General features: G+C 41.6%; 1 protein-coding gene across 1 annotated transcript in view; it reads right to left on the reverse strand.

Moving 5' to 3' along the window:
• LOC309376657 (sodium channel protein type 2 subunit alpha-like) overlaps nucleotides 1–27156 on the reverse strand; it is a 68268-nt gene that overhangs the window by 9433 nt on the left and 31679 nt on the right. The window contains exons 13-22 of the mRNA XM_081923199.1: nucleotides 26107–26457; nucleotides 25426–25558; nucleotides 24365–24603; nucleotides 19636–19809; nucleotides 18776–19132; nucleotides 17835–18320; nucleotides 7490–7610; nucleotides 6391–6545; nucleotides 5912–6085; nucleotides 2925–3047 (exon numbers count right to left, since the gene is read on the reverse strand). Of these exons, the coding sequence (XP_081779325.1) occupies nucleotides 2925–3047; nucleotides 5912–6085; nucleotides 6391–6545; nucleotides 7490–7610; nucleotides 17835–18320; nucleotides 18776–19132; nucleotides 19636–19809; nucleotides 24365–24603; nucleotides 25426–25558; nucleotides 26107–26457 (2313 nt within the window). The remainder of the gene's footprint in view (nucleotides 1–2924; nucleotides 3048–5911; nucleotides 6086–6390; nucleotides 6546–7489; nucleotides 7611–17834; nucleotides 18321–18775; nucleotides 19133–19635; nucleotides 19810–24364; nucleotides 24604–25425; nucleotides 25559–26106; nucleotides 26458–27156) is intronic.

Here is a 27156-nt window from a genome sequence, read left to right on the forward strand (position 1 = left end):
TAAAATAAAACCTGATAGTGGCAAGATGGAATCGTAACATTTGTGTGCACTAGGCAGGAAAAAAGAGAGAAAAAAAGGTTAAATACCAAGCATATAAATCAAAGACCGATAACTGTGCAACAATCTAGGCCTTCAAACAGGGAATGGCTGAGATGCTGAAGCAAAAAAATGCCATGAAGCAACTGCCTGGGTTTTAAGATGTCTTGTAAAGCAACAAGACTTTCTCCACTAAGCATACAGTCTTCAACCCTAATTCTTTAATAAGCCTTTTAAATTTGCAGAGCTTTGTGGAAGGAGAAAAGCATATTCCTGTTAAATATAGCCAAATAAATTCAAGACTGATTTATGAAATAGCTACACTTCTCTTTAGGAAAACTATGTGCATTGATTTGACTTTACTCTAAAATGAAGATACTACTTCTGAAGCAGCCTGAGCTTTTGTTGGCAAATGCACATTTCATTGGATGTTAATATTATGTGCGGAATCCAATTCATGCCCTTCTGTTCACAGGAGGTATTTTGATTCAGCAGAGGTGTCTGCTAACAGGAGAGAAGAGGGGGCAATTATTATTATTATTTTGCATATTCCCTCTCACCACTGCAGTCCCCAGTTCCCCCCTCCAAATTAGCTCCAGAGTTTAGGGGACCCTCCCCCCCCCAGCTGGAAAGTGCAGAGGGAATTTGCAAAAACCACCTTCTCTTCCTTTTCCATTAGTGGATGCTGAATCAAAAGCCCTTCCGTGAGCACGAACATGTTTTGCATTAAACTAGATATCAAGATGTAAAAAACGGAGGAAATGTAAGGGTTTATTGCAATATAGGTGAAGCCTTGATACATGCTATACATGCATGGATTGTCTTGGGGACATGTCCACCTTGCAGATCCACAATTTTGTTTGGCCTCTTCACTTGCTGAGGACTTTGCAACCCTTCTGCACCCTTCCATCATCTTGAAACCTACAGGCACTGAACAAACCTTCTCCCTATCCCACCCCCAACCCCAAATCATAAAACCTAAATTATTTACTGGAAGGCAGATATCAATGTGACCATCAGAGAGGTCAAATGAGTTGCTGGACCAAACCAGAAGCATCATATAAACATCCTAAAAGATGGCTGGGGAACCTGTAGCTCTCTAGAGGTCATTGGACTCCAACTCCTCTCAGCCATAGAGGACTGGAGTTCCCACATTCGTGCCCTATATATAGCCATCCTTATGACTTTAAAGTAAAAGACATCACACACACTTTTCCCCAGGTGATGCAAATACTTTCTAATATACTGCTAATGAGGAGTTCATGCTCCTTAGCTTCACACTCGAGCTCTCTTTCATTGCCTTGTTTAGTATGCCTTTTTAGTCTACCAGGGTAAACTTTTATTATTTATTTCATAAAATTTATACACTGCTTGACCATAAAAGCAAACAAACCTCAAAGCGGTTGACAAAAAAGAGAAAACAGTAAAATCAAGAAAAATTCACAACCATACTTTAAAACCATACAAAAGTTAAAATACTAAAATCAGATTAAAATTGCCTCAACTTTCTAAGTATCTGGTTTGGCTTGTCTAAACAAGCATGTTTTTAGGAGATACCCAAAAAGGGTATTATTATAGGGAGTTCCTAAGTGCAGGCACTGGCACACTAAACAATCTAACAAATGTGGAACAGGTATTATATGTCACCTGCAGTGGTGGCAATTCTGTCCAATTTTCTCCTTGGAAAGAAAGATTGGGCTCTAGGGATTATGCAGGTCTTAAAAGATTTTCGTCTCCCCATTTGGTCTACAAATTTGTGTGGAAATTTTGTGAGATTCTGAAGGCTGGAGTCCAGTGCACTATCTACGGTAATAATCTGTATGTCAAATCCCAATAAGCAGAATTCATTCCTGCTGTTCAATTTCATGACAGAACAATGCGGAATTTTGAGACCCTGAAAACTAAATTTGTGCCCTTATCATTTATGTGATTTGCGCTCCCTTCAGGTTTAGGTCCTTAGTATGGTGACCTTTATACACTGGAATATTGTGTTGTTAAAAGGTTTTTGATTTGAGTATAGATTCCTGATCACAAGTTCACTAGGTTGAACTATTAAACCATGAACACACTCACCTGCATTCTACTGCTGAAGTGACAGCAGTTAAGCCATCTTCAACGTGTTCTCTACCATTTTCAAATGATGCTCAGATTGAAACCATGCAACTTTAATTTAATGCTGTGTAGCCTTGTCAGGAATGCATACAGGGCTGTATGTATGTGGGAGTGCAGGATATTATGCCTGGTGGAGCATTTATAACTCTTCTGCCTGCAAAGGTATCCTTGAAAGTATGTGGGCAATGTTTGTTGAAAGCTCAGAAGCCAGGCATGTGGCTAAACAAGCTTTTTTTTGGGGGGGGGGGCAGGAGTGCAGCTGCTTCAGTTCAATCCTTTGGCCCTCCCATGACTCATAAGACTATGCAACATGGAAAAAAATGCCAAACAAACTATATAACAGAGAAATATAAATGCACAATTTCTCAGTCTGTGTAACCCAATGATGTTCCAAAATCCAGCTTTCCTTGCTGCAAACTTTGGACTGCCTGACCTCAATATTTTAATCCGGGAGTTGCCAAGTACACATAGCCCTGTACACTCTCACACAAATCTGATCATTCTGGAGTGTCTTAACACAACCAATGCAATCCTGAAATAACTTTTAAGCAACATACATGCAAGGGACCGAGATGTAAATGCTTGGCTGAGAAGGAAAACTCCTCAAAGACTGTAGAACTGATAAGCTTTTAGAAACGCTGGTGACTGCGGCATGCGGTAAAGAAAAAAAAAAAATATAGTGCAACATTTCAACATGGATTTGTCATTCTTTATTCTGCGTGGATAGTCATGTTTCATGCACATATTATTTCAGGGTCATTTCATGGCTATCTCACCCTCATTCCTTCAAATCGTGACAGGGCTCTTAAAGGCCTCAAAGCTCTTAGTGTTCGAAGTGATTTAATGGCACCCAGTTCAGAATAGCCCAGAGCATTGGCTACTAAACTAACCAATGAAACCTGCAGGTGGGGAAAAAAAAGGTAAAACACGTTAGTGCGTTTCCTTTTAATACAGACATAGAGAACAAGGTAATTATTATTATTATTATTATTATTATTATTATTATTAATACCCCGCCCATCTGACTGGGTTTCCCCAGCCACTCTGGGCGGCTTCTAGCAAAATATTAAAATACAATAATTCATCAAATATTAAAAGCTTCCCTAAACTGGGCTGCCTTCAGGTGTCTTCTAAAACCACAAAACCAGGATTCACTTGACCTGAGGCCCAGAATTTGTCTTCAAACTGAGGCTCAGTACTATCCACATGACTGGCAGCAGCCCTCTAGGATTTCAGACAGGAGCCCTACCCGGAAATGCTAGGAATTGAATCTGGGACCTTCTGCATGCCAAACATGTGCTCTGCCACTAACTACAGTCTTCCCCTTCCCCTATTGCAAAACAGACACACGGTGTGGTGGTGAACCCAGCCATAACACGAAGGTCAGGGTCAGGCCTAGGTCTCCTGGCTGCTGCCTTCAGGGTCGCTAGTTGCTGCTGCTCCCTGTCAGTTCTAGTGTATCTCATGAGTGAGGAGGAGCGTGCAAATACAGTGGTACCTCGGGTTAAGTACTTAATTCGTTCCAGAGGTCCGTTCTTAACCTGAAACTGTTCTTAACCTGAAGTACCACTTTAGCCAATGGGGCCTCCTGCTGCCGCCATGCTGCCGGAGCGGCATGTTGACTGGGGAAAGTGGTGTTGTAAAAGCAAGACACATTTGCCCATATGAGTAGTAACAAGGCCTAACCCTATTGAGAAACGTCTGAAGATCAGACAAGAACATGGTGGCATGTTCAATGGAGAGAAAGCAAAGTACGAGGGAACGAATTACTCCAAACCTTTCTAAATCATGCTGAGAGGAACCTGCCGATTTAATCATACACCCATTCAAACTGTGGATGTGTTCTTGGCTATTGTAAATTACTTATTCTTTTGTTTTACACTTTCTTGCTTGCTTCCGCCCCTCTCTCAAGCAATGAGATAAATCAGAATAAGAAAAGAAGGAAGGAATGTGGTTCGGGAGATATAAGGCACTGAAAGGTGAGATTAATATGTGTTATTTTAGCCTACTTTCATTAGGCACACTGACATAACAAGTGTCAGGAAGTTAAAAGTACAGCAAGATAACATGGGAGCTAACCTACTATTCTTTCCCTTTGCACACAGGGGGGAAAGGAAGTGAGCATTAGTTTCCACATTGCTCAGGATAAATCAGGATGAAAGTTAACTCCCCACTTCTCAATCCTTACGATTTCATTGCAGGTATCAAATTATTCTATCAGATAAGCAAAAACTGGGACAATAACACAAGTTTCAGGCTGACCTCTCACCATGACAATCAGTTATTATCAATGCATAGTTTGTCAGTTCAAGCTTAACTGGGAGAAGTTCAATTATTTATTCAGTCAGCCATTCTAACCAGCTGCTCTGTATGTATACAGTGGTACCTCGGTTTACAAACTTAATCTGTTCTGGAAGTCCGTTCTTAAACTGAAACCGTTCTTACATCGAGGCACACTTTCCCTAATGAGGCCTCCTGCCGCCGGTGCCCTTCCACTGTTTGGATTCTGTTCTTAGACCGAAGTTTGCAAACCAGGATACTACTTCCGGTTTTGTGTAGTTTGTAAACCGAATCGTTCGTAACCAGGACTGGAATTAAACCGAGGTACCACTGTATAAATATCCTGGCCCGCCTCAAATAAAATAAAGCCGCCTCAGGTAATATATAAGACTTTAGAATAACATTGTCCTAAAAAGCTGTTAATAAGACTGCATCCTCTTGGTCACTATGACTTACTTTGACACACTTTTCTGTTAAGTGGCAGGATGAGTGATATGCAGATGCAACTGAGCATATCTCACTGAAGCGGCTATTCAGGAGCAGTGGTTGGTCCTTTCGGCAGTGCTCAGAAAGAGGGTGGGCTACTGAGCATCTGTTCCTTGGTCTCTCCATAGTCTTGATAAGTTGTTAAGCCTAGCACGCACTCCAGACTGCCCCCCTGTGCAGGTAACATTGCTCGGTCCCTGCTCTTGCCAACCTAGCAGTTTGAAAGCACGTCAAAGTGCAAGTAGATAAATAGGTACCACTCCGGTAGGAAGGTAAACGATGTTTCCATGCACTGCCAGAAGCGGCTTAGTCATGCTGGCCACATGACCTGGAAGCTGTATGCCGGCTCCCTCGGCCAATAAAGCGAGAAGAGCACTGCAACCCCAGAGTCAGTCATGACTGGAACTAATGGTCAGGGGTCCCTTTACCTTTACCTTTTACTGTTCTTTACCACATACATATTTTCATATATTAGATCTTGAGCCTGCAGGCATGGTCCTTTTTAACTTTTGTACAAATAATATTTTTTTACGACTGTTACTGTGTTACAAGACATTTGCGTTCCATGGTGGGTGATTTTTCTTCATGTCAGCACAATTTATTTCTTGAACATTCTGTGAGGTAAAAATCTTCCCACTTCACTTGCCCAGAGCAGTTTTCCAACTTTTTAAAATGTTGGTTTGTTATTGCTTTTATGGTGATACCATTAAAGTTTAAATGAATCGGTGAATATGTGGCACTTGAACTGAAAAAATAAGGCAAGGGCAACACTGATAGTTCACCTGTATTTGGTTTGCTAACATGGATAGATATAGGCCACTTCTGAATAATCATGACTGGAACACAGATTCATGAAGACAGATGCAAAGGACCCAACTCTCAGGTCAACTTTGCGGTATTACTATTCTTAATGTTATAGTAATGTTTTTAGGCTTGGGATCTAAATAATGAGGAGGCTGCACAGGAACAAAGGAAACAATGGGTTTCAAGTACTTACATCAACAATGAGGAAATCCAGCCAGCACCAAGCATTGGTGAAATACATTTGAAAGCCATAGGCCACCCACTTCAGAAGCATTTCCAGAATGAAGATGTATGTGAAGACCTTGTCAGCATACTCCAGCATGGTCTTGATAGTCTTGCGCTGTTCAATATATATGTCTTCAAAGGCCTGGGGCAGGGAGGAGGTTGGAATCATTGCTTTATCGTTCACAGAGATAAACCTTATTTTTTAAAATACAGGTCTAAAATTTCATTTCTGCTTCGTGTTCTACTGCTAACATATTACCAAACAATTAGCAAGAGAGCAGGAATTCTTGTTTTTTTTTAAGCACCTATCCTACAATATCTGTGAATCATGATTATTTATCAAACATTTCCAAACCTGAAAGCAACTGTACTAGCCACCATACATTCTATAATGCCCATTGAAAAATCTGAGAAAATAGCAGGTGTTTATTTTTTATTTTTGCTCACCAGAGCACCACTGCTGAGGAGAATCATAAAAACAATGAACGTCTCAAACCAGTTGTGTTCAACTATGCTGTAGCAGGTTTTCCTAAAATTCCACCAGATTTTTCCTCGGCCATCTTCTATACTCACTTGACAACATGGGAACTTCTTGATGCAGCCTGTTTACAAGGATATTAAATTGTTAAATTTTGGAATAAATGTTTATGGTTATCTTTATTTCAGAATTTTAAAGAAACCAATCTTTCCTCCACAGAGTTGAGGACTGTATATATGGAGTTCACCCATTTTATCCTTCCTTGTGAGGAAGGAAGATAGTTGCTGTTATGGCTTAATGTTAAAAGGGACATCCTAGGGTTGCCATTTTCCAATTGTTCAATTGACTTGTCTAAGACCCTTTGAAATCCTGGTAATGTCCAGGAAAATCCAGATGTATGGCAGCCCTAGCACATCCAAAATCCATTAGCCACATCCAGAAGTACTGATGTGTGCTGACAGTAACACTCCTCCTTAGGATCCCTTTATAGGGATACCCAGGTTTTTTGGGGGGGGTGGTGCAAATATGTTCAACCCCTCCCCACAGTTCAAGACTAGGGAGTTTAGACCAATGCCTTATCCACCCAAGTTGTGACAGTTGCTATGAGGCAAGCAACCCCCCACCCCAAGACCAGCAAATTTGTCTGGAGGCAAAATTCCTTCCTGGCCTGAAATATGCCGACCAAAAACTTCTATAGCAAGGAACCAACCAAAGACTGTATGAAGAAAATACTCTGAATAAAGGGCGGGGGGCGGGGAAGGAGATCTGAAATCCAACTGCAATGAAAGGCAAGGAGGTGGCCCTAAATTTATGCCTGGGAAGCGGACCTGAATGAAGACCCCACAGAGTCTATGGCCATCTCTGCCCCCACTATGTCAGCAGCCTCCTGAGCCAACCCGTGATCGGTCAATTTCACAGGTGGGCTAAATTCAAAATCCTACCTTGTATCCTGCCAGCTGCTGGAAGCAGAGAAAGAATCTTGGCAATGGTGGCAAGCTGTGCCACAGCAAAACTGCAGTCCACAGTTAATTTGTCAAACACAACTTGTTTATTTTGTTTCCCTGTTACCTTCTGTAAAACAGGCTTCAGGTTCAAGAGCCTCTTCAGGTTCAATCTCTGCCTGTTCACCCTCTCCAGGCGGGGCAATATCAACTGTGCTGCCTTCTGAAGAGCTGGTTGCATTTAACTTCTGAAAATAAAATCCCACAGAAAAAAAGAAGGTTTTTTGCCCCTTGCAACTTTATGCCGCACTCAAAAGGAGATAGTGAAGTATGACAGCGCTCTTCCAAATTTATATTGGCAGTGCATAGCAGATGGAACTACAAATTCTTATCTATGTCAACTCGGAAGGAAGCCCCATTGAGTTCAATGGGTTTACTCCTTTCTCGGTAACTTGGGTATAGGATTGCAGCCTAAGTTTGCTTGTTTTGTTTTTAATGCAAATAAAAGCATGCTAGTCAAACTGTGTTTCCCCTTTACTTCTGAAAGAAACTTTGCCACGGCCAGTGTAATATCATTAGACCTGCTATTTAATATGGGAGGCTTCAGATTTTCCCAGCAGATCTGCCAGTGGGGGTTTGATCAGTTGCTCACTTGCTTGCTTATTTATATTGTATCCAACAGGAAAGTTGTTCCAGGCAGTTGTTTATAAATTCCCATTCTGTTGTTTCCCCCTTTTGGGAGAGGGGACTCTCTGTGCATGCTCAGAGGCATTCAGTTCAAAATTGGCAACTGTATGGTTACGCTATCCTGGCAAAGGAACATCTTTCACTAGATCTGCATCTGATGGACAACTTGTGAATTTGTCCTATATTTATGCATCCGCATGTGTTATATTTGGAATAGCTTTTTCAATGTTAACATTAGCATGTTCTGAAATAGTTTCATTAGAAATTCACTCTTCAACTTTAAATAACTGTTATACTGACACCCTTTAAAACATTATGAAATATTATGCAAAAAGCAAAAACAATTACCAATAATATCAAACTGTTCAATGTTACACAGTTTGCACTAACGCTAGAAATCCTGACCTATATTCTTAGCAAATTAAACAAAGGTTGATCTAAGTTTGTTAAAGCAATTTGTTTGGCAATAGTACTGACATGTCAAAGGGAGGATTATGCATATATATTTCTGTATCATATTAAAATAGAAGAAGGAATTCTTGAGCTGGAAACCTATGTGGCTACATAGAGTAATTATTCACGCCCTCTTTGTAATTGCTAATTACATGAATGGCATCATGTCTAACTTGGCCCTGATGGTGCAATTCCTTAAGTGGTGGTGAAGAATATGTAATTTTACTGATTTTGTGCTGTGAAGAAGCTGACTAAAACCGAGCTTTTACAGAATTACATCACTTGAGAATTTGAGCATGACATTTTTGAATTAATCTGGATGCATTTTGCTGTTAGGCAAATTAAAAAACCAGGAAGAATTCTCCAGTAGTTAGTTTGTGAAATAAATTAAGTTTAAAATATGAGAATAAATATGAGAACCAAGATGATAGATTACCGGTAAGTAGTAAAATCAACCATGCCTTTATACAAGTAAATAACCCATTCAGTCTCTGGGTTTGAATGTTTAGGCTGCAGTCCTATTCAGACATTACACAAATGGGGAGGAGTGAGCAGTACGGCATATGGCCAACTCATTCAGTATAAAGTCTGAACTAATGTGAGTAACAATATGTTTGTCAGAAAGTAAACTTCAATGTTTGGTTACTTCTGTATTAGCACATTTCCAGCTACTTACTTTAACTGGGGGATGAAGAAACTGGCATTTGGGTTTTCACAACTGTCCATTGCAGAATCGTGTTTATGTCTGCAATCAAACTCAAACGCCATTGCAATGGCATATATGCTTAACGATATATATTTGTATATTCCATAAACTGTTTTGTCAGTTGGCATTACAGCAACACCATCTTTACAACGTGTCGTTTGTAAAATATGTGAATATACTTTACTTTATTCCCCTTTTTAATTCAATATGACCATCCCCCAGCTGCATGTGCTTCCTACCTCTCCTTCCCCAGTTGGATAGGACTTAATAGCCAAACATAGCAGGAACAGCAGATATTATTTCCTAACAGATAAAACGAAACATACCTTGACTGTAAGCATACTGATCCTACTTTAAGCAAGAAAGGAAGTTTTAAGAGCTCCTTTTGTATTAACTCACATTTCTTAACTGATGCATATTTTTAAAGGCTCATTCCTTCCTGCCAGCGCAATTTTAAAGACTAGCTCAAAGAAAAATTTGCAACTGAACACAGTGAAGATTTCTTCAGCACATAGCGAGGAGGATTTGCGTTTCATTTAGTTGGGTATATTGAAAGCAAAATGCCTCCCAACTTGAACAGCTATATTAAACCAATCCATGTATTATTCATCTGATATTACACAATTTAAATTGAAACCATTAACTTAATGCAAAATCTGCAACCACCCAAACTGAATAGCCTGGTTTAGATGTAACAGGATACCATGGTTTACTGCTTCATGAATGAGCTATGGTGAATCTTGGGCTCATGCACTCCCCACTCCCTTCTCCTGCTCCTTTGCTCCGAAAGATCAGATGCCTTTGCTCCTTCACTTCTAGTTTTAAACAAACCACAGCTCCCCATGGCATACATGGTGAGAACAAACCTTGATTTCAGTTTCTGTGTTGTTCTAAAAATACAGATGGAACAAACTATGGTTCCCTGAACTTGGATGTCACAGGGAACTGTGGTTAGTTCAACATTGAAAATTCCTGGTAAGAAAGGTGAGAATTGTCAAATGGGAAGTCCACAAGCCTGAGGCATGCCACGACTCATCCGTAAAGTGGGGAATAATGATTCCTTGTTATCTATGAACCAGGTCAAGGTGAGCATTTTTTTAAAACTGGCTACAGCGCATCCTTAAACAACAGAATCAGACCCAAGTTTAAACAACTCTAATAATTCTAGCAAATTATACAATTCATGCTACATTTAAAAGAATGAAAATCCTGATACCGTAATTTAAATTTAAAAGAACAACAGGTATCTCTCCTCTGATGAGCATTCTTATTCAAACAAGCAAACTAGGAAAAACATCCTCATATAACTTATACCCGGGATGGGAATCCTGTGGCTTTCTAGAAGTTGTTGGACTCCCAACTGCCAGAAGCTCCAGCCAGCATGTCCGATCGTCAGGTGCGTTGGGAGTTTTGGTCCGGCAGCATTTGTTATGGCACAGCTTCCCCATCCCTGACTTACACAATTACTTTTGCATTTTTTTAAAAAAAGAACCATTTGACAAGATGTTACCAGGCCATTTTCCATTAGAGACCTCTCAAAGGTCACCGCTGTACACTATTAGGGAAGGAACATCATATTACCCGCAAGGCAAACATTAGAAAGCATTTGTTGATGATGCAGCATTCCCAAGGCCTGAATCAGCAAAACAACATGCTTGACTAGAGCAGAAGCCTGTGCAATACTAGTGAAACTGCACCAAGAAAAGCAGAAACCCACCTTCTTCTTTTTTTAAAAAAATGATGATATGGAAAAAATAATAATTGGAATCATAAAACATTGGATAGTACGCAGTAGTTATTATCTAAATAGGACTAGGTAGCAATAGGACAACCACTTTAGCAGCCTCTTTTGGATTTGAGCACAGCTCTTGATTTTTTTGCCCACAAAAGAATAATCAACACAAGCTTTGCCCAACAGCATGTTAATGGGGCTCATTTCCATTGTTAAAGCATCCACTTAAAGCCTGGTCTTGCTCTCATTTGCTTTTTGCTGGACACTGTTTCAATGGGAGCAGGAGCAGGCCATTATACAAATGTTAAAAGCTTTACAAACCATTTCATGATTCAGGTGACAGTAAAATAAACAAAGGGATTCAGCCATTATAAATTATCAGGGATAAGTCAGCTTGAGATATGGTTTGAGCATTCTAAATTGCCCTGAGACTTGACAAACTCTCAGATAAATAATTCTCATTTTCTTTTACAATTCAGTCACATTTCTGATCTTTTTTTAAAAAAGGTTTTAGTTGCATAGAGAGTAAGACAAAAAATTAAATGTTTCTCACCCCTTCAACCAAAAGCCTCTTCCTGAACTGCAGCCTGACAATATTTGTGTTTTATACTCCAAGAAAGCAGTCCTCAACAATTTGCTTAAACTGATTTCTTAATGTCTTTCTTAAGTTTACCAATAGCGCATTGATCAGGGTGGCCAGTTATTGCATTGACAAAAGGTAGGTTTCGTATAACCAAAAATGGAGAGTATATCAATTTGCAAAAAAATGGGTCTCCCCCAAGAAAGCTCAACAACTTTGGTTAATCCAAAGGGCAGATCACTGCCAGTGTTATTATAGTGGGAGTAGATCGCAGTCTCTTGGAAGCTGGACATCCCTGGTCTAGGAAAACGCGTTGCATGAACTGGACCATTATGTAATGCGTTTCTCTACCTCTGGGCTGGAGGGAATTTCTCCTGCTGGGCAGATATGGCCAGGTAATGGGGAAAGTTGATATGGGGATGCAGATCCCTGTAGCAGATGTAGTCTGTTTTGGACAGCAAACTACACAGAAAGGCATTCTGTGTGGTACTGCCGCCTAGCCCAGGAGTCTCATCAAATACTTTTTTTTGCTTTTATTTGACCTGTCTGTTAGTGAACAGCAATATGTCAATAGTAGAATTAGTCACTTTATTTTGACTTTCATTATTTTTTAAATTGGCTATTACCTACTTTTGAGGATCAGAGAAGATTAAAACCTGAACAAACCAAGTTGTTTTTAGAGTTCTAACTCATTTGTGAATAAGTGTGAAAGCTCAGTGGCTAGTACAAACTCCGCAATATTATAACATCTTGTGATTTCATTATTACCACAGCTTTCAGCAACTTATTGTTAGAGCAAAGATGCATCTAACCATCTCTTCACTTGCTGCTTGCCTGGCAGCTGCCACTGAAATCTTCTGAATTGGAACAGTAAGCATCACTCAGACTGCAGAAATATCACTTTTTTGGGGTAAAACATCAACAAATGTTTGCTTTAAAAACATTAAAGCAAATGTTCTGGGAATTTTAAAAGCATAACATTGACTATAGAGCATTTTCTGAAGAATGAATATGAATTATTAGTTTGAATTTGGCATTTATTCTGTTTTATCACTATTAATATCCATGAGTCAAAATCAAATAATTGGTTTGTTTCTTTGTTTTAAGTGCATTGTTTGATGAAGATATTTATTATATTTTTTAAAAAAAGAGGGTACAATCCTGTAATCCCCAGGAGGTATCCCAGCAACCATAGGATACAGAAGACGTCCCTCTCCAATGGCAGAGAGGAAGCAGGTTTGCCCCGGAACCTTCCTTGTGGTGTCCATGGAAACCTCCACAACCACCCCCCTTCTGCTATTAATGCTCCAGCACAGATAGGGAGAGAAAATGGGTGGATCAGGGCAGATCCCAATCCCACCTCTGAGATGGGAGGGAAAATATGTCAGCCTGGGAGCTGGCATATTTATTTCCTCTCCAACCTCTCCACCTACTGCCTTGCTTGGTGCTAGATTGAGAGTGCTTTGACTGTTCTTCCAACCATAGATTCTCTCTCCCCCATACAATTGCTCTGCCCATGACTACTTTTTTGCCTATAGTCTGTACTGAATCATAATATATATATGAAAATCCTCAAACAAATTCTAGAGTAATTGTATTAGGTTTAGAGAACCTTGCATGACAACACCTTGAAAGAACAGTTCAAGAAAGATGCGTATGTATATATATAGATAGATAGAACAGAGAAACCCAGGAAGCAATTAAAATAGGAAATTATATTCATTTAACGCATCGCCGTCCCCTTCTGAATAAGACAGTATTAAATACGTGCCACATTTATAAGGGCTGAATCAAAAAGGGTTGTTTTTATTGTTTTTAAAAACTATGCATGCTCCCTTTTTCCCCCTTGGCCTTTGGAGAGTTCAACATTCTTGTCAGTTCATGATCCATCTTACAAAACCTATAGGTCATGCAGTAGCTATTGAAAGGACTTGATAATCAAATACATCTAGAAAAGTCATTAGCAGAATCAAAATGTATGTTGGGGTTGCCAATCTTGCCTGACCATGCTGTGATGTGTGAGTCACAGGACTCAGCAGAGAGCAGCTGTGCATGTCTAGACCGTCTTGCAATGGGCAGGGAAGGAAACATAGCTCGGTAGCATGCAGGCCAGTCAATATTCACCAGAAAAGTGTGATTATGTATGTATAACTTGCTTAGGTAACCTGTGCAAGAGTGGCGGTACGTTGAATCTACCTGGTTAAAAAGGACCAGAGCTGCATTCTTGATTGCTCCTGCTTGGTTTTACCCCTGTGAGAAGTAAGAATGGCAGGCAATGAAGTTCATGACATATTACCTCCAGTCTTTTGCTCTTTGGAGGCTAGCATTCAGACATGGCTTTAGTACATTTTCAGGAACGGGGGGGGGGGGGGAGAAAGAGAGCTAAAGATATCATTATCAAACTTGCAAGAAAAGGTATATACAGATAACTGGCTGGTTGCAGAATTCAGTTTACATCCTTAAGAACCTTCTACATCAGGGCCAGTGAATCTGCAGCCTACTAGATATTGTCAGGATCTAACTCCCATCATCACCACCCAGCATGGCCAATGGTCAAGAATGGTGGGAGCTAACAACAAGTGGAAGGCCACAGATTCCCCACATGGTCTATGTTTGCATAATCAGAGTAACAGGGATCACTATGAAGAAGGATTAGCAATCACAGCTACTTTATTTTGTTTCATGTGCTGGTGATGTAACGCCTACAGCTGTTAAACTATGGTTAAGAGATCAGGAGAGGATCCTGGAATTAAGTACCCCTCCCTCCTTCCTTCTGAAGCATGAGTCTGGATCCACAATCAGCAGCGGGCATTGTAGGGATCAGAACAGGACCACTGAGCCAACTGTGGACACTGAGCCTTCTTTCCCCCCACTTAAATTCACTCTTCCTCCCCAGGCGAGCCAGCTATGGCAAGGAAAAGTGCTGGTGTTAGGAGACTGAGTTTGAGAGCTCCTCCCCAAAGTTGACTGGAGCCAGCCCTTTGTGAGCTCAAAGCTCAATATACACATGAGCTTTCAGAAGCAAGTCTCTCTGAGTTAAATTGGAATTTACTGCAAATAAGCATGCACAGGAACACAACTATTTAAGTTAATTTCTTCATTCTAATGTGATAGGCAACTTTTTTTGGGGGGGGGAGTGGGAGACATCCTAGATTTCTATTACTTTGTTAAAGCAAGAACCACAATGCCCCGTTCTGGAACATTTTGATCTGGCAAAGCTCCTTCTTCTGCAATGTGATCTCCCCTTTGTTAGGATTCCTATTTTAATCCAGAAATATATTAAGTGTCACTTGTTTAAAAATGGTCTGTCCATCATTAGTGGTCTCTTGGACTAGAGCCTAAATTAATGTATTATTTAGCATAAAGAGAAAAGGCTTATTCTCTTCCCCCTTTCTGGTTTCTTAACCATTCTGCCTTTTACACTGTAATCAATAGCTTGCAGAAGGATCTGATGAACCAAAGACAGAAAAAAGATAGAAATGGCAAGAAGTTTGTTTTCCTCAGTAACTGAGACCTCTGCTGTTCCTTTTTTGAGGGAAGGGCTGTTGTTTCAGATTTTTTTCTGCAAAGATGTCCTGGCGCTTCTCAATTCGACAGGCTTCCCCTTGACCTTAATTATGAAAATTCCAGGGGAGGGGCCTGAGGAATGAATGTGTGAAACTAAATGTGTCTCTTTCTATTTTATGAATCTTGGAAGTTATGCTCCTGCACAACCCTCAAAGACTTGAGCCACACAACTGAAGAGAAGAATAAAGCAACTGTTGCTTCTATTAAGGAGAAACACTTCCATTAGTTTTGGACACAGTTACGCTCCAATTTAAGATAAATAAAATTGCAAATTAAACATCAGTTTGAAAATAAATAAAACAAGCTGCACAGAACATATTCTCAGCCAGGTATTAGGAAACAAATACCCTTTTAAAAAAAAATCAAAATCAAAATTACTAATAACAGGTGAAGTGTCACTGGGTAAGAAAATGAACCTAACTCTCAACCAATCAGTGAATTCATTTAACTATAGTACTTCAAGACCAGAACACCGAAGACCTAATGACGAGAAAATGAATGATGGAGAGAATAGTCTAGAGGAAGGAATTGGTGATGCACTTCTTATAAATGTTACATAACTGGTTAAGAAACCACTACAAGAAATTATTGAGAACAGGAAAAAGAGAGCTGTAAGAGTAAATTATACAGCATACAAATGCCAAAAAAAAAGCATTTTGGCTTTGAAACTTTAAAACATAATCTTATTTTTAAAAAATGTCCAGTGCTTCCAGAACACACCATATATAATTGCTGGTGAAAGGTTTAGCAACATTTAGTAGCTATTTGCACAACTGGCCATAGGAATTCCCCATTTTGGTGAGATTTTGTTGGATTTTTACTTACGTTATTTGCAAATTTGATGCAAACCAATGCCTTAATATTTTAAAATGAGACTTGGATCAGATAGGCATTCAAACAGAGGTTGCCTTGAAACAGAGGAGTGTCCTCTGACAACATTTCAAATAGAGGGCTGCCCTCTATAAATTAGGATGTATTCTTCATTTGGCTAGGCTTCATTTATGTTTTCTATTCATCAATGCCACTTACTGAGATTACTGTCACATTAGACAGCAGTTTATAATAATGTTAGCAGACCATTTCTTTGGCCATTCTGACTCATGCTGGAATCAAATAAAATTTTTGATGTCAAGATGACCCACTGAATACAGCCAGCTCTAATAAATACCTGTCAATAATTGTGCACGTCGCCAAACCACCAAGTATTTAAGCAGTCAGTAGTAAAAACTACAAATCCTGCATATAAGAAGAATCAAGTCTATGGAAGCAAGAGATTGGGACGAAAAGAGATACTTCTGTCTAAAATAGGAAATGCCATACTTTAAAGCTTTTCCCAACGAAAACCATACATTTCCAAGGCAAGATCACCACATAACCTAAATAGATGTCCAGATTTCATTTTCCCCTGAATTTATTCCCTTCCATAAAAAGTTTTGTTTGCATCTTTTCTGGAGTACTCATATAGGTGACTAAATAATACTCAAGAACTTGAATACTTGATATTTCGGTAGCAATCTATCAAGTAAAATGCTTCAAGGATTATTCAGCACAGCTGCAAGCCCAAGTACTTAGATGTAGTTCTCTGTTCCTTCATGGGAAGCACCTTGAAACTTCTCCAAGCTTAAGGTCCCCCAGAATGGCACTCCATGAGGTGCGAAGGGCTGCTACTCAAACTATCTCTCTCACACACGTATGCCTCTGTGTGGATCAGACACACTTTCTGTTTGCACATGAAGGGTTTGGATCCTGGCCAGCCCATTCCCGTAGGCCTCTGCCTAGTGCGGTTTTCCTCAAAACCACTTTACATTTTCTTTTAGGCTTCAGTGATAGTCTGAACAGTCGTTTCCCATTAGCACGGATGTGAGGAAAGCAGGGCAGAGCTGTTTTTTTACATCTAAGTTAACAGTCTCTCTCTCTCCCCCCACCCAACTTTTGTTCAGCTTTTTCAATACCAGCTTCCAGGGGAATGCTCTAAGGAACTTGAGGTGTGTGGCAAGGGGGCATTATTGACTCCAACTCCTCTACACCCTTAAAGACACCTTCCCTGAGCTTTCACCTTCTCTGATGAGGCGAGCTCTTCTACCATTCAACCTGATGTTCTGTTGCTACTGCATAGCAGAGCATGAAAGGTGTGTTGCAAGACTCTCATGTGCAAGAGAACATGGGGACATAGGAAGTTGTCTTATACTGGCTATAGCTCCATCTAGCTCAGCATTGTTGACACCAGGAGTAAGCCCATCAGGAGTAAGTTAGTCCATAGGTCTGATTCAACCTGTAGGGTCTCCCCATTCAGCCCCCATCCCCCTCTCCTTGCCCTTTCCCCTATAAGGCTTGGGGGGAATCACCTCCTATTGGCCCTAGTAGGAGTATTTTTAAATGGTCTGTGAGGGAATTTTCAGGGTGGACTCATAGCTGATAAGGGAAATTAACAGCCCCCTCCTTGTGCACATAGCTGATAAGGGAAATTAACAGCCCCCTCCTTGTGCACATTCAAAATTTCACACCATGGGAGAAATGTCACCATTGTAAACCAAACACACGCTTACAATAAGAAAGGAACTAATAAGCAGTAAGAAGGTTGCTATGAAGTAAGAACTGCCTAATCTTGCAGCACTGCTACATGGGCAGAGACATAAATACGACAACGTCAATAAAATACATTCAAAATTGTATTTTTCATTAGTTTTCAGCTTCATTTCACATGTGCTTGTGTATATGTGTGTGTGTGTGTGTGTATAAAATCCTACCTCTTTGCCTTCTTCAATTTCAGATTCGCTGCTAAATTCCTCTGTATTTATATTTTCAAAATCCGACTCTCCAACTGCCATTGGTACAGTCACAGTAAGGCCTGGATTATTTATGAATGACATATAATCATTTTCATCAATAATGTATTTTTCCACACTGCTGCCTGTGCCCACACCACTTGTGGTTCCATTCCCATCTCTCAGGTAATTAACGTCTCTAGTTATTTCAACCATCATATGGTTGGAAATGTAGTTGTCTTTCTTGTTGCTTAGTTCTTCGAGCGCTTTGATATCCTCCACAGCTTTCTGCCTCCTGACAACGCCTTTTTCGACAACCTCTCGTAATTTTTTCTTTACATAATCTACTCCCTTCTGAATTCTTGCCACGGCAATCTGAAGATTGTTTATTTCGTTATCGTCATCAGTAGCAGCGAGGTTATCTGAACTAAAGGAGCTCAGAAGCAAGGCCAGAAAGAGGTTCAGTACCTAAAAGGTGGGGAAAAGAACAAAACCAATACAGGTTTCTATTGTACAGAAAAAGAAGATCGACAAAGGAAGAGGAGGAGGAGGAGGAGGAAGGAGACACACACAGTGGGCCAATCAATAGACCGCTTTGTTTTAAAACACAAGTTTCTCAGATTATATCGGGAAGATCCTATGTACAGCTGCATTTTTTCTAAAACATAATGTGCATAGATAGAGAAGCACTTTTGTTCCAACACATAGTTTCTCCTCTGTTTTTCTCATGGCAAACTAGAATAACATATTTTTCTTCTGTGGCCATATTGTTCTTCCAAGAAAACTAGCCTTGTAAAACCATTCACATTAATACTATGCAAAGCTTAATAAGGACCCAGAGTCAAACTCTGGCCTAGTGATTTTTCTACAAAACAGCGTTTATTGGACATCCTAATACTTTTCAAAAAGCCTGATTTACATACCACGAGGTTTCCAATCACCATGACCAGCATGAAGACAATGAGGCACATGGTTTGACCTGCAACTTCCATGCAGTCCCACATGGTTTCTATCCATTCTCCGCAAAGGACTCGGAACACAATCAAGAAAGAGTGGAAAAAGTCGTTCATGTGCCAGCGCGGAAGCTCACAGTCTTCTGCAATCTTGCACACACATTCCTTGTAGCTTTTGCCAAACAGCTGCATGCCCACCACAGCAAAAATGAAGACAATGATGGCCAGGACCAAAGTCAGATTTCCCAAAGCTCCCACAGAGTTGCCGATAATTTTAATCAGCATATTTAGCGTCGGCCAGGATTTTGCCAATTTGAAAACCCGGAGCTGGAAAACAATAACAATAAGACATTATCACTACTACTCAAAATACTTCTCCATGTGTTTTGTATTTTAGCTTCAGAAATGAAAACATAATACATTTGGTCAAAATTTAGGGAGAGAAGGAGGAACAAACTGCTTATATACATTTATTGGAATTTAGGAAATGAATGAGAAACAGGCCACATACTGATAATTTATAACTGCATTCATATATATTTTTCCACTGCAATTAGCATTTCTACAGTATCCATCAGTTCATATTTGGTATATGTGTCAAATCCTTTTGGAATGACATTTGTTTTATAGACTAGATTAAAGCATGAATTCAAGGAACATGGTGGAGTTACTAATCAGTTAATAAATTTCACAAGCGATGCTTATTAAATTCAAAGCAGTAAAAAAGTTTGATCTCAGTTTCTTTCAAATACGCCGAAGCCAATATTGCATTCTGCCTGTAAACACTGGGAATTATGTGAAAACTTGTGTGGTACTGTTTGCACATTTACCAGTCTGAAGGATCTTAGGACTGACAACCCTTCCACATTTGCAAGACCCAGCTCCATCAAACTCAAGCTGACAATGATGCCATCAAAAATATTCCAGCCTTCTTGGAAATAGTAATAAGGATCCATGGCTATTATCTTGAGGACCATTTCTGCAGTGAAGATCCCAGTGAAGACCTAAGTGCAAGTATAATGAATTAGTTTACACTTCATTTGAGTTCTTTTAAATTAAACTAGCCCAATTGCATACTAAGTTTACAAATTAAAAAAAAATTGAAACGAAGTATAATTGATTCCTAAGGGGCTCACCACTTTAAAATGGTGAGTTTAGGGTGGTCTTTCATTGTGTCATCCTGTTGAATGAATGCTAGAACAGCATTAGGATAGCAATCTCTCTCTACATATAATTCACATCATACTGCATTTCATATTCTGGAATGCTGTCATAGTAAAAAATAGGGTGGCAGATATTTTCAGGTAACATAGCAGAAAAATGCTCATATCTTCGATATCCCTAACATTTGGATCATTTTTTTAAATGCTTTTGCTTGAACTTTTCATTTCTGCGGAGACATTCTCCTGTCACTTCTGAAGCCCCTTCAATTAACGTTTTTCTGTTAAAAACGAAACACTTAATTTTAATACGATTAATTTTTTAATTATGTAGAAGTAATCAAGGTCTTTCATCGTAATTTCCTTTGGCTGAAAAGGAGAAGAAGGAAAAGGCTCATAATCAATTGCCAAGCTACAAAGCAGGCCACCAAATAATAGTAAATTAACTTCCTTTGGATGGAAACCAACAAAATGAGGTTAAGAGATTAAGAGAGTAAAAGACTTGAGGTTTTTAAATGAGTACCAGCAGGGAGGACATTGTGAACCAGCACTCGTCCCTAATTAAAGTTAATACAGTATGAAGACTGTTTCAGATGGGAGTACCCTACAGCGCGTACCTGTTTCCCACATACGTTTTAAAACAAGTGATCGGGAACACAAATATTTTATTGTTACTACAAACTCCAGCTTGCTAAGGGTGCTAAGAATTGCAGGTATGTGAAAATTCCTGGGGTTACTGAAGGAAGCTATGTGTGGATGTGATCAGTGTTTCTGCACAAGTGCCTCTGGAATATGAACCTAGCAATCCTGCACACTCCTGATACACTCACAAGAGGCCCACTGGCCTTTGGGAACCAGCCCTAAATTAACTGGAAAATAGGTGGATTGCAAGGTTAAAGTCACACCCCACATGCTGAAGTAAATGGTCTGAGTACTGTAGTCTGTTTCGATTTTCTGCACCGCTCACTTGCACCTTCACCCTAAGATACCCACAATGGGGATTTAAGAATTCTTTTGATGGCCCCTAGAACACTTCATGATGCAGCTTATAAATCAATTGTAATAATGGTAATAACAGAAAAGGGTGGAACATAATACAGTGTGCATAGATGGCATGATCTAATTATATCTGGCACTAAGGGCACCAGCCAAATGTGCTGTTCTTATGCATTCTGAATCAGCACCTCTAAATCAGTAGGTCATTCGCTGGAACTTGAACAGTGTTAAATTACACAGGTATGAATATTTATTCTATTTGTTACAGATAGGTAGCCGTGTTGGTCTGCCATAGTCAAAACAAACAAAAAAAATTCCTTCCAGTAGCACCTTGAAGATTTTTCTATTTGTGTTCATCTTTCACATTAAAAGCTGATATAGTTTCGTGTTCTAGAAAATAAAAGCTGATATAGTTTCGTGTTCTAGAAAAATGAAAGGTCCATAAAGGTATAATTTCTGTCTGGGGACGTGAGGACATAAATGGGGACTTTCAGGTCAGCCACTGATATATTAGAATTAATTTGGATTATCAGAATGGTACTCTTAAATATTCCACCACCACACTACTAAAGTGGTAACATTATTATGATGGTCTTTTTCTTATTTTAAAGCACTTTTTGAAATATTAGGTTCCTAAGTAATTTGTTTTACTGAACAAAGGTAATGAGATGGCAATGTGATCTACAAACTTTCCAGCGTTGCAGACAATTCTGCGCTGGAACAATGGCGGCACAGCTAAATCAGCTTGTGAAAAAATTATATAGGCTAAGCCTAAGTGTTGCTCCACAAATGATCTCTGCAAAGCAGCTTAGATTACATGGGCTAAGATTCTCTAATATTGTCAAATAACATTCGTAATCGCATTTTCATTAATGAGAGCCTAAAGAAGCGAAGGTAATAGGGGCGGGATGCAAAGAGAGCCATCTGTTTAAGAGCTTTGCATAGTCATTTCCCGCTAGTCTTCCCAATGCGACCCACACCTGTGGAATTAGGATGGTGATTATTCACAAACACAGTGCAATCAGACTTTAAAAAGCACACAAAATACACCTGTTTGGTTAACAGCAGTGATTTTTAGGGCATTAGCAACTAGTTTCCTTTATTGTGCATAGCTTATTTTCAAGTGAAAGACGGTGAAAAGTTTGAAGTAGATATCTCTAGTTACCCACAAGCAGGCCATTTTTTTCCCCAGCCGGAACTCACTAGAACTCACTAGAACTCAGTCCTGGCACCTCTCAGGTGGGCACCACTATAGGAGAGCAAGGGTAAATTCATGGTGAATTCTGGCACCTCTTTTTTCAGAAAAATAGCACTGTCCACAAGCATTTCCTTTATCCTGTGGGGCAGGAGTGGTGTGTCTAATGGGGCAAAACCACAGCAATAGTGCCCCCCGCGTGCTTTTTTTCTAGGGAAAAAGGTGCCGGAACACACCTCCCTCAGAAGACCCAGCCTAAAGGCGATCTTTTTGAGCTGGGGGGTGCATCCCCTTGGCAGCCAAAAGCTTGTTGAGGTTGCTCAGTTGAGGCAAGGGGGAGCTCCTCCCTCAGCAGGGTGGGGCCTTGCTCAGCTGAGGCAGGGAGGGGCTTCCGCGCTTCAGTTGAGCTGCTTAATGAGCTCCTCCCTCAGCAGGGTGGGGCCTGGCTCAAGTGAGGCAGGGAGGGGCTTCCGCGCTTCAGCTGAGCTGCTTAACGAGCTCCTCCCTCAGCAGGGTGGGGCCTGGCTCAGCTGAGGCAGGGAGGGGCTTCCACGCTTCAGTTGAGCTGCTTAACGAGCTCCTCCCTCAGCAGGGGGGGGGGCTTGCTCAGCTGAGGCAAGGAGGGGCTTCTGCGCTTCAGTTGAGCTGCTTAACGAGCTCCTCCCTCAGCAACGTGGGGCCTGGCTCAGGTGAGGCAAGGAGGGGCTTCCACGCTTCAGTCGAGCTGCTTAACGAGCCCCTCCCTCAGCAGGGTGGGGCCTGGCTCAGGTGAGGCAGGGAGGGGCTTCCACGCTTCAGTTGAGCTGCTTAACGAGCTCCTCCCTCAGCAGGGGGGGGCTTGCTCAGCTGAGGCAAGGAGGGGCTTCTGCGCTTCAGTTGAGCTGCTTAACGAGCTCCTCCCTCAGCAACGTGGGGCCTGGCTCAGCTGAGGCAAGGAGGGGCTTCCACGCTTCAGTTGAGCTGCTTAACGAGCTCCTCCCTCAGCAACGTGGGGCCTGGCTCAGCTGAGGCAAGGAGGGGCTTCCACGCTTCAGTCGAGCTGCTTAACGAGCTCCTCCCTCAGCAGGGTGGGGCCTGGCTCAGGTGAGGCAGGGAGGGGCTTCCATGCTTCAGTCGAGCTGCTTAACGAGCTCCTCCCTCAGCAACGGGGGGCCTGGCTCAGCTGAGGCAGGGAGGGGCTTCCATGCTTCAGTCGAGCTGCTTAACGAGCTCCTCCCTCAGCAGGGTGGGGCCTGGCTCAGCTGAGGCAAGGAGGGGCTTCCACGCTTCAGTTGAGCTGCTTAACGAGCTCCTCCCTCAGCAGGGGGGGGCCTTGCTCAGCTGAGACAGGGAGGGGCTTCCGCGCTTCAGTTGAGCTGCTTAACGAGCTCCTCCCTCAGCAGGGGGGGGGGCTTGCTCAGCTGAGGCAGGGAGGGGCTTCCGCGCTTCAGTTGAGCTGCTTAACGAGCTCCTCCCTCAGCAGGGGGGGGCCTTGCTCAGCTGAGGCAAGGAGGGGCTTCGCGCGCTTCAGTTGAGCTGCTTAACGAGCCCAAAGAGCATGGGGGCTTGCTCAGTTGAGGCGTGGTTTTCCCACATGCCAGCTGTTAGCTAGGAGGCTGAAGGACCTCAGCAAAGCCCCGCAGCACCTCTGGCTCATGAGGAGACCCTCTTTGGAGTCCATAGAGGATGTCCTGTTCGGGCTCTGGGATGGCAGTGAGAATTTGTTGAATGGGGGCTCTCCCACCCACTTTCTGGGACACCTGAGGGGTTCATAAAGAGAGCCTGAAAATCCAGCCCTTTCCTCCAGGGGATTAAACCTGGTAATCTTGGAGCAGGACTTTTACAGCACGTTTGCTAAATAACTTTCATCAGGGAAACCCAGTGATGCTCATCACTGATTTAATTTTAGATAAAACAAAATTTAAAAAATTCCATCCAGTAGCACCTTAGAGACCAACTAAGTTTGTTATCGGTATGAGCTTTCGTGTGCATGCACACTTTCTTCAAATAATTTTAGATGCCACTGAAAATCTCCCCTGTTAGGGAATTTTTTTCAAGATGGTGCTACATATCTGGATTCTGTGCATCTCGATTCTGGTACATTCCACTGCTTTTTACTCGGCTTCTCTTTTTAATTGAGTTACATTTCAAAATTCTTGTATACCGCATTGTACATTGCCTTAAGGATTCCTATGATAAGATCACGTGAATAAATAATTGTTCACATACCAGGTTTCCAACATAAAGGACATGGTTGAAATAGGGAGTCATCGGATAGTGCTCCATAGCCATAAACAGCGTATTCAAAACAATGCAGATGGTGATAGCAAGATCCACAAATGGATCCATCACTATCAAATTCATGATGTGCTTCACTTTTAGCCAAGGAGGCCAGCAATCCCAGATCAAGAACGTGTTTGCAAATCTATACCAGCATGGCGGACACTTCTGTCTGGATTCTTCAAGTTCTGGAAAAAGATTTTATAGGCAAGATATTGGTTAAAAAAATAAAAAATAAATCGGCTTTCTGCAACGAACAGCCAGAACTATACACTACATAGGATTATCCAATTATTACAAAATTAGATGGTTGCTGGCTGACGTTAGCAAGTTATTAGCTAAAAATGAGAATGGTACAGGATACTTAAAAAAAACAAACCTGCTAAGGGAATTTTTTTAAAAAAAACTATAAATGATTTATCATTTTAAGTTTCGATTATTTGTAATTCAAAAACTTTATGCTTTTACTTACCCTTGAATTGGATTGCCCATTGTGGTTGTTTTGTGATTTATATTGTAATGGGCGTTGCCCACAAACAATAAAAATCTGATTGGCGTGTACACAAGGCTACAATTGTATTCCCTTGGTTTGCCAACCACTGCCATTTTGAAGCGTTAGCAGTTAGATGAGGTAGATGAGGCACAAGTTTTGGTACAAACTAATTGCTTCTCATGCCACTAAGAACAGGAAGATTCTTTTCTTCTTTGGTGCATCAGAAATACCTGTTACCCAGGAAGGCCAGGCATGCCATCATTAGAGACGGTGCAAAAATCACCTGAAAACCATTTTAACAGCTGCCTGACAGGGAGGTGGAAACAAAATTAGGGAATTTTACAATGGCTGAATCAACTTGAATCACTCTAAATAATGGAAATGCTCAATGAATGCCTAAGGGTTCAGCACTTAACAATGCTTACTTTCCACTGAAATAGAAGTGGCCCTCTTTTAAGAGTGTGATATCAGCACAATACATGGCCAAACATATTCCTGCCCCCCCCTAACCCGGTACCTTCCATGGTGTTTGTGAGTATACTGGCTATACTCATGGCTCTTTGCCTTGCTGCAGATTCTTCCATCAACTCCATTGAAATCTGGTAAGAGCTCAATCTTCTTTTTCTTATTTCTGTTTCGGTGGTGGTACCCTGAAAATACAATTGTGGTCAATATAATTCCAGGAACTCAAGCCATAAGCTATATAAATGTGACCCCCAACATATATGATCACACCAAGATCTGAGGTTTTTTGGTGGTGTTCAATACGCACAACTTTGCATGTGCTTTAGTGGTGGTGGTAGCCATCTGGGAAAATCAGAGGCAGTGTACACAAACAGAGGCATCATAGTGTAAAGCAGGGATGGGGAAACCTGGTTCACATTCCATTCTGGGCTACCACTTGACGGCACATGCGATGAATGTAATTTTTGCTTTTACCCCAGTAGTCTACTTTCTAAATACACCCTTCTATCTCCATCCAGACAAACAACAAGCATGATTAAGAGTTCATGGGCACATTCAAGCCAGGAAAGAAACTCAGGGGGGAAAGATGAATCAGTGGTGGGTGTGGCCTGGAGAGAGTTCTGAGGGCCAGACAGAGTTGTTCATTTGGCCCCTGAGCTTGAGGTCTCCCACCGGGGGTCTAAGATGTAAGAAACATGCCAGATGCGACAGAGTGGAATAGGAAGCTTCTCACCTCCAGCAGAAGCTGCCCAGGAGGTGATATGAGCCCAGGAGGTCCTCCCGCCAAGGAAACGACGCCATTGCAATCCACGGTGCTGTGCATCTTCCCGTTCGCCGGAATTGCCGGCGCCATCCTTGACGACAAGCTCGCCTGGCTGGTGTTGCTGTTGCGGCGCTCGCTGTTGTGTCTGTTTGGGACAAAGAGAGAGTCCCTTCTGCTCTCGTTGTCCTCGAGGGTGCTGTGCTCGTCGTCAGCGAAGTCGTTTTCCGATCCTATGTCCTTTGCTCGGCCTCTGAAGCTGAAAATGCTGGTTCTGCTGTTGCGCCTCGGGGAAAACAATGAGCCTCGAAGGCTCAACAAAGACTGTGAGGGGGTGGGGGAGGGGAAGAGGGGGAACAACAACACAGTTAGTATTTGGAACCACTCGTGGGTTGTTGCTGTTTTAATTGCTTTTGACTTAAAGGTAAAGGGACCCCTCATCATTAGGTCCAGTCATGGCTGACTCTGGGGTTGCGGCACTCATCTTGCTTTATTGGCCGAGGGAGCAGGCGTACAGCTTCCGGGTCATGTGGCCAGCATGACTAAGCTGCTTCTGGCGAACCAGAGCAGCGCACGGAAACGCCGTTTACCTTCCTGCCAGAGCAGTACCTATTTATCTACTTGCACTTTGACATGCTTTCGAACTGCTAGGTTGGCAGGAGCAGGGACTAAGAAACGGGAGCTCACTCTGTGGCAGGGATTCAAACCGCCGACCTTCTGATCAGCAAGTCCTAGGCTCTGTGGCTTAACCCACATCGCCCCCCGCGTCCCGCTGTTTCAGGATACTCAACTTGGCTTATTCTTCCATAGACCCAGATCTCCCCTGGTCTTGGGAAGGATGCTAGCTCAGGTAGAAGAGCTTTGCCTGCAGAAGTTTCAATCCCTGCAACCTTAATAGTGGAGTAGGAGAGCTGGGGGGGGGGAATCATAGTGGGCAACCAATGTACCCCCTTTGGTTTCAGAAACTTCATGGGTAGACGAGTCCAAAAAGCATGGCACCCAAATTTTCACAGCCCTCTGGCA

Source organism: Podarcis melisellensis, assembly GCF_964234715.1.
Source record: "Podarcis melisellensis genome assembly, chromosome: 1".
Lineage (NCBI taxonomy): Eukaryota > Metazoa > Chordata > Lepidosauria > Squamata > Lacertidae > Podarcis > Podarcis melisellensis.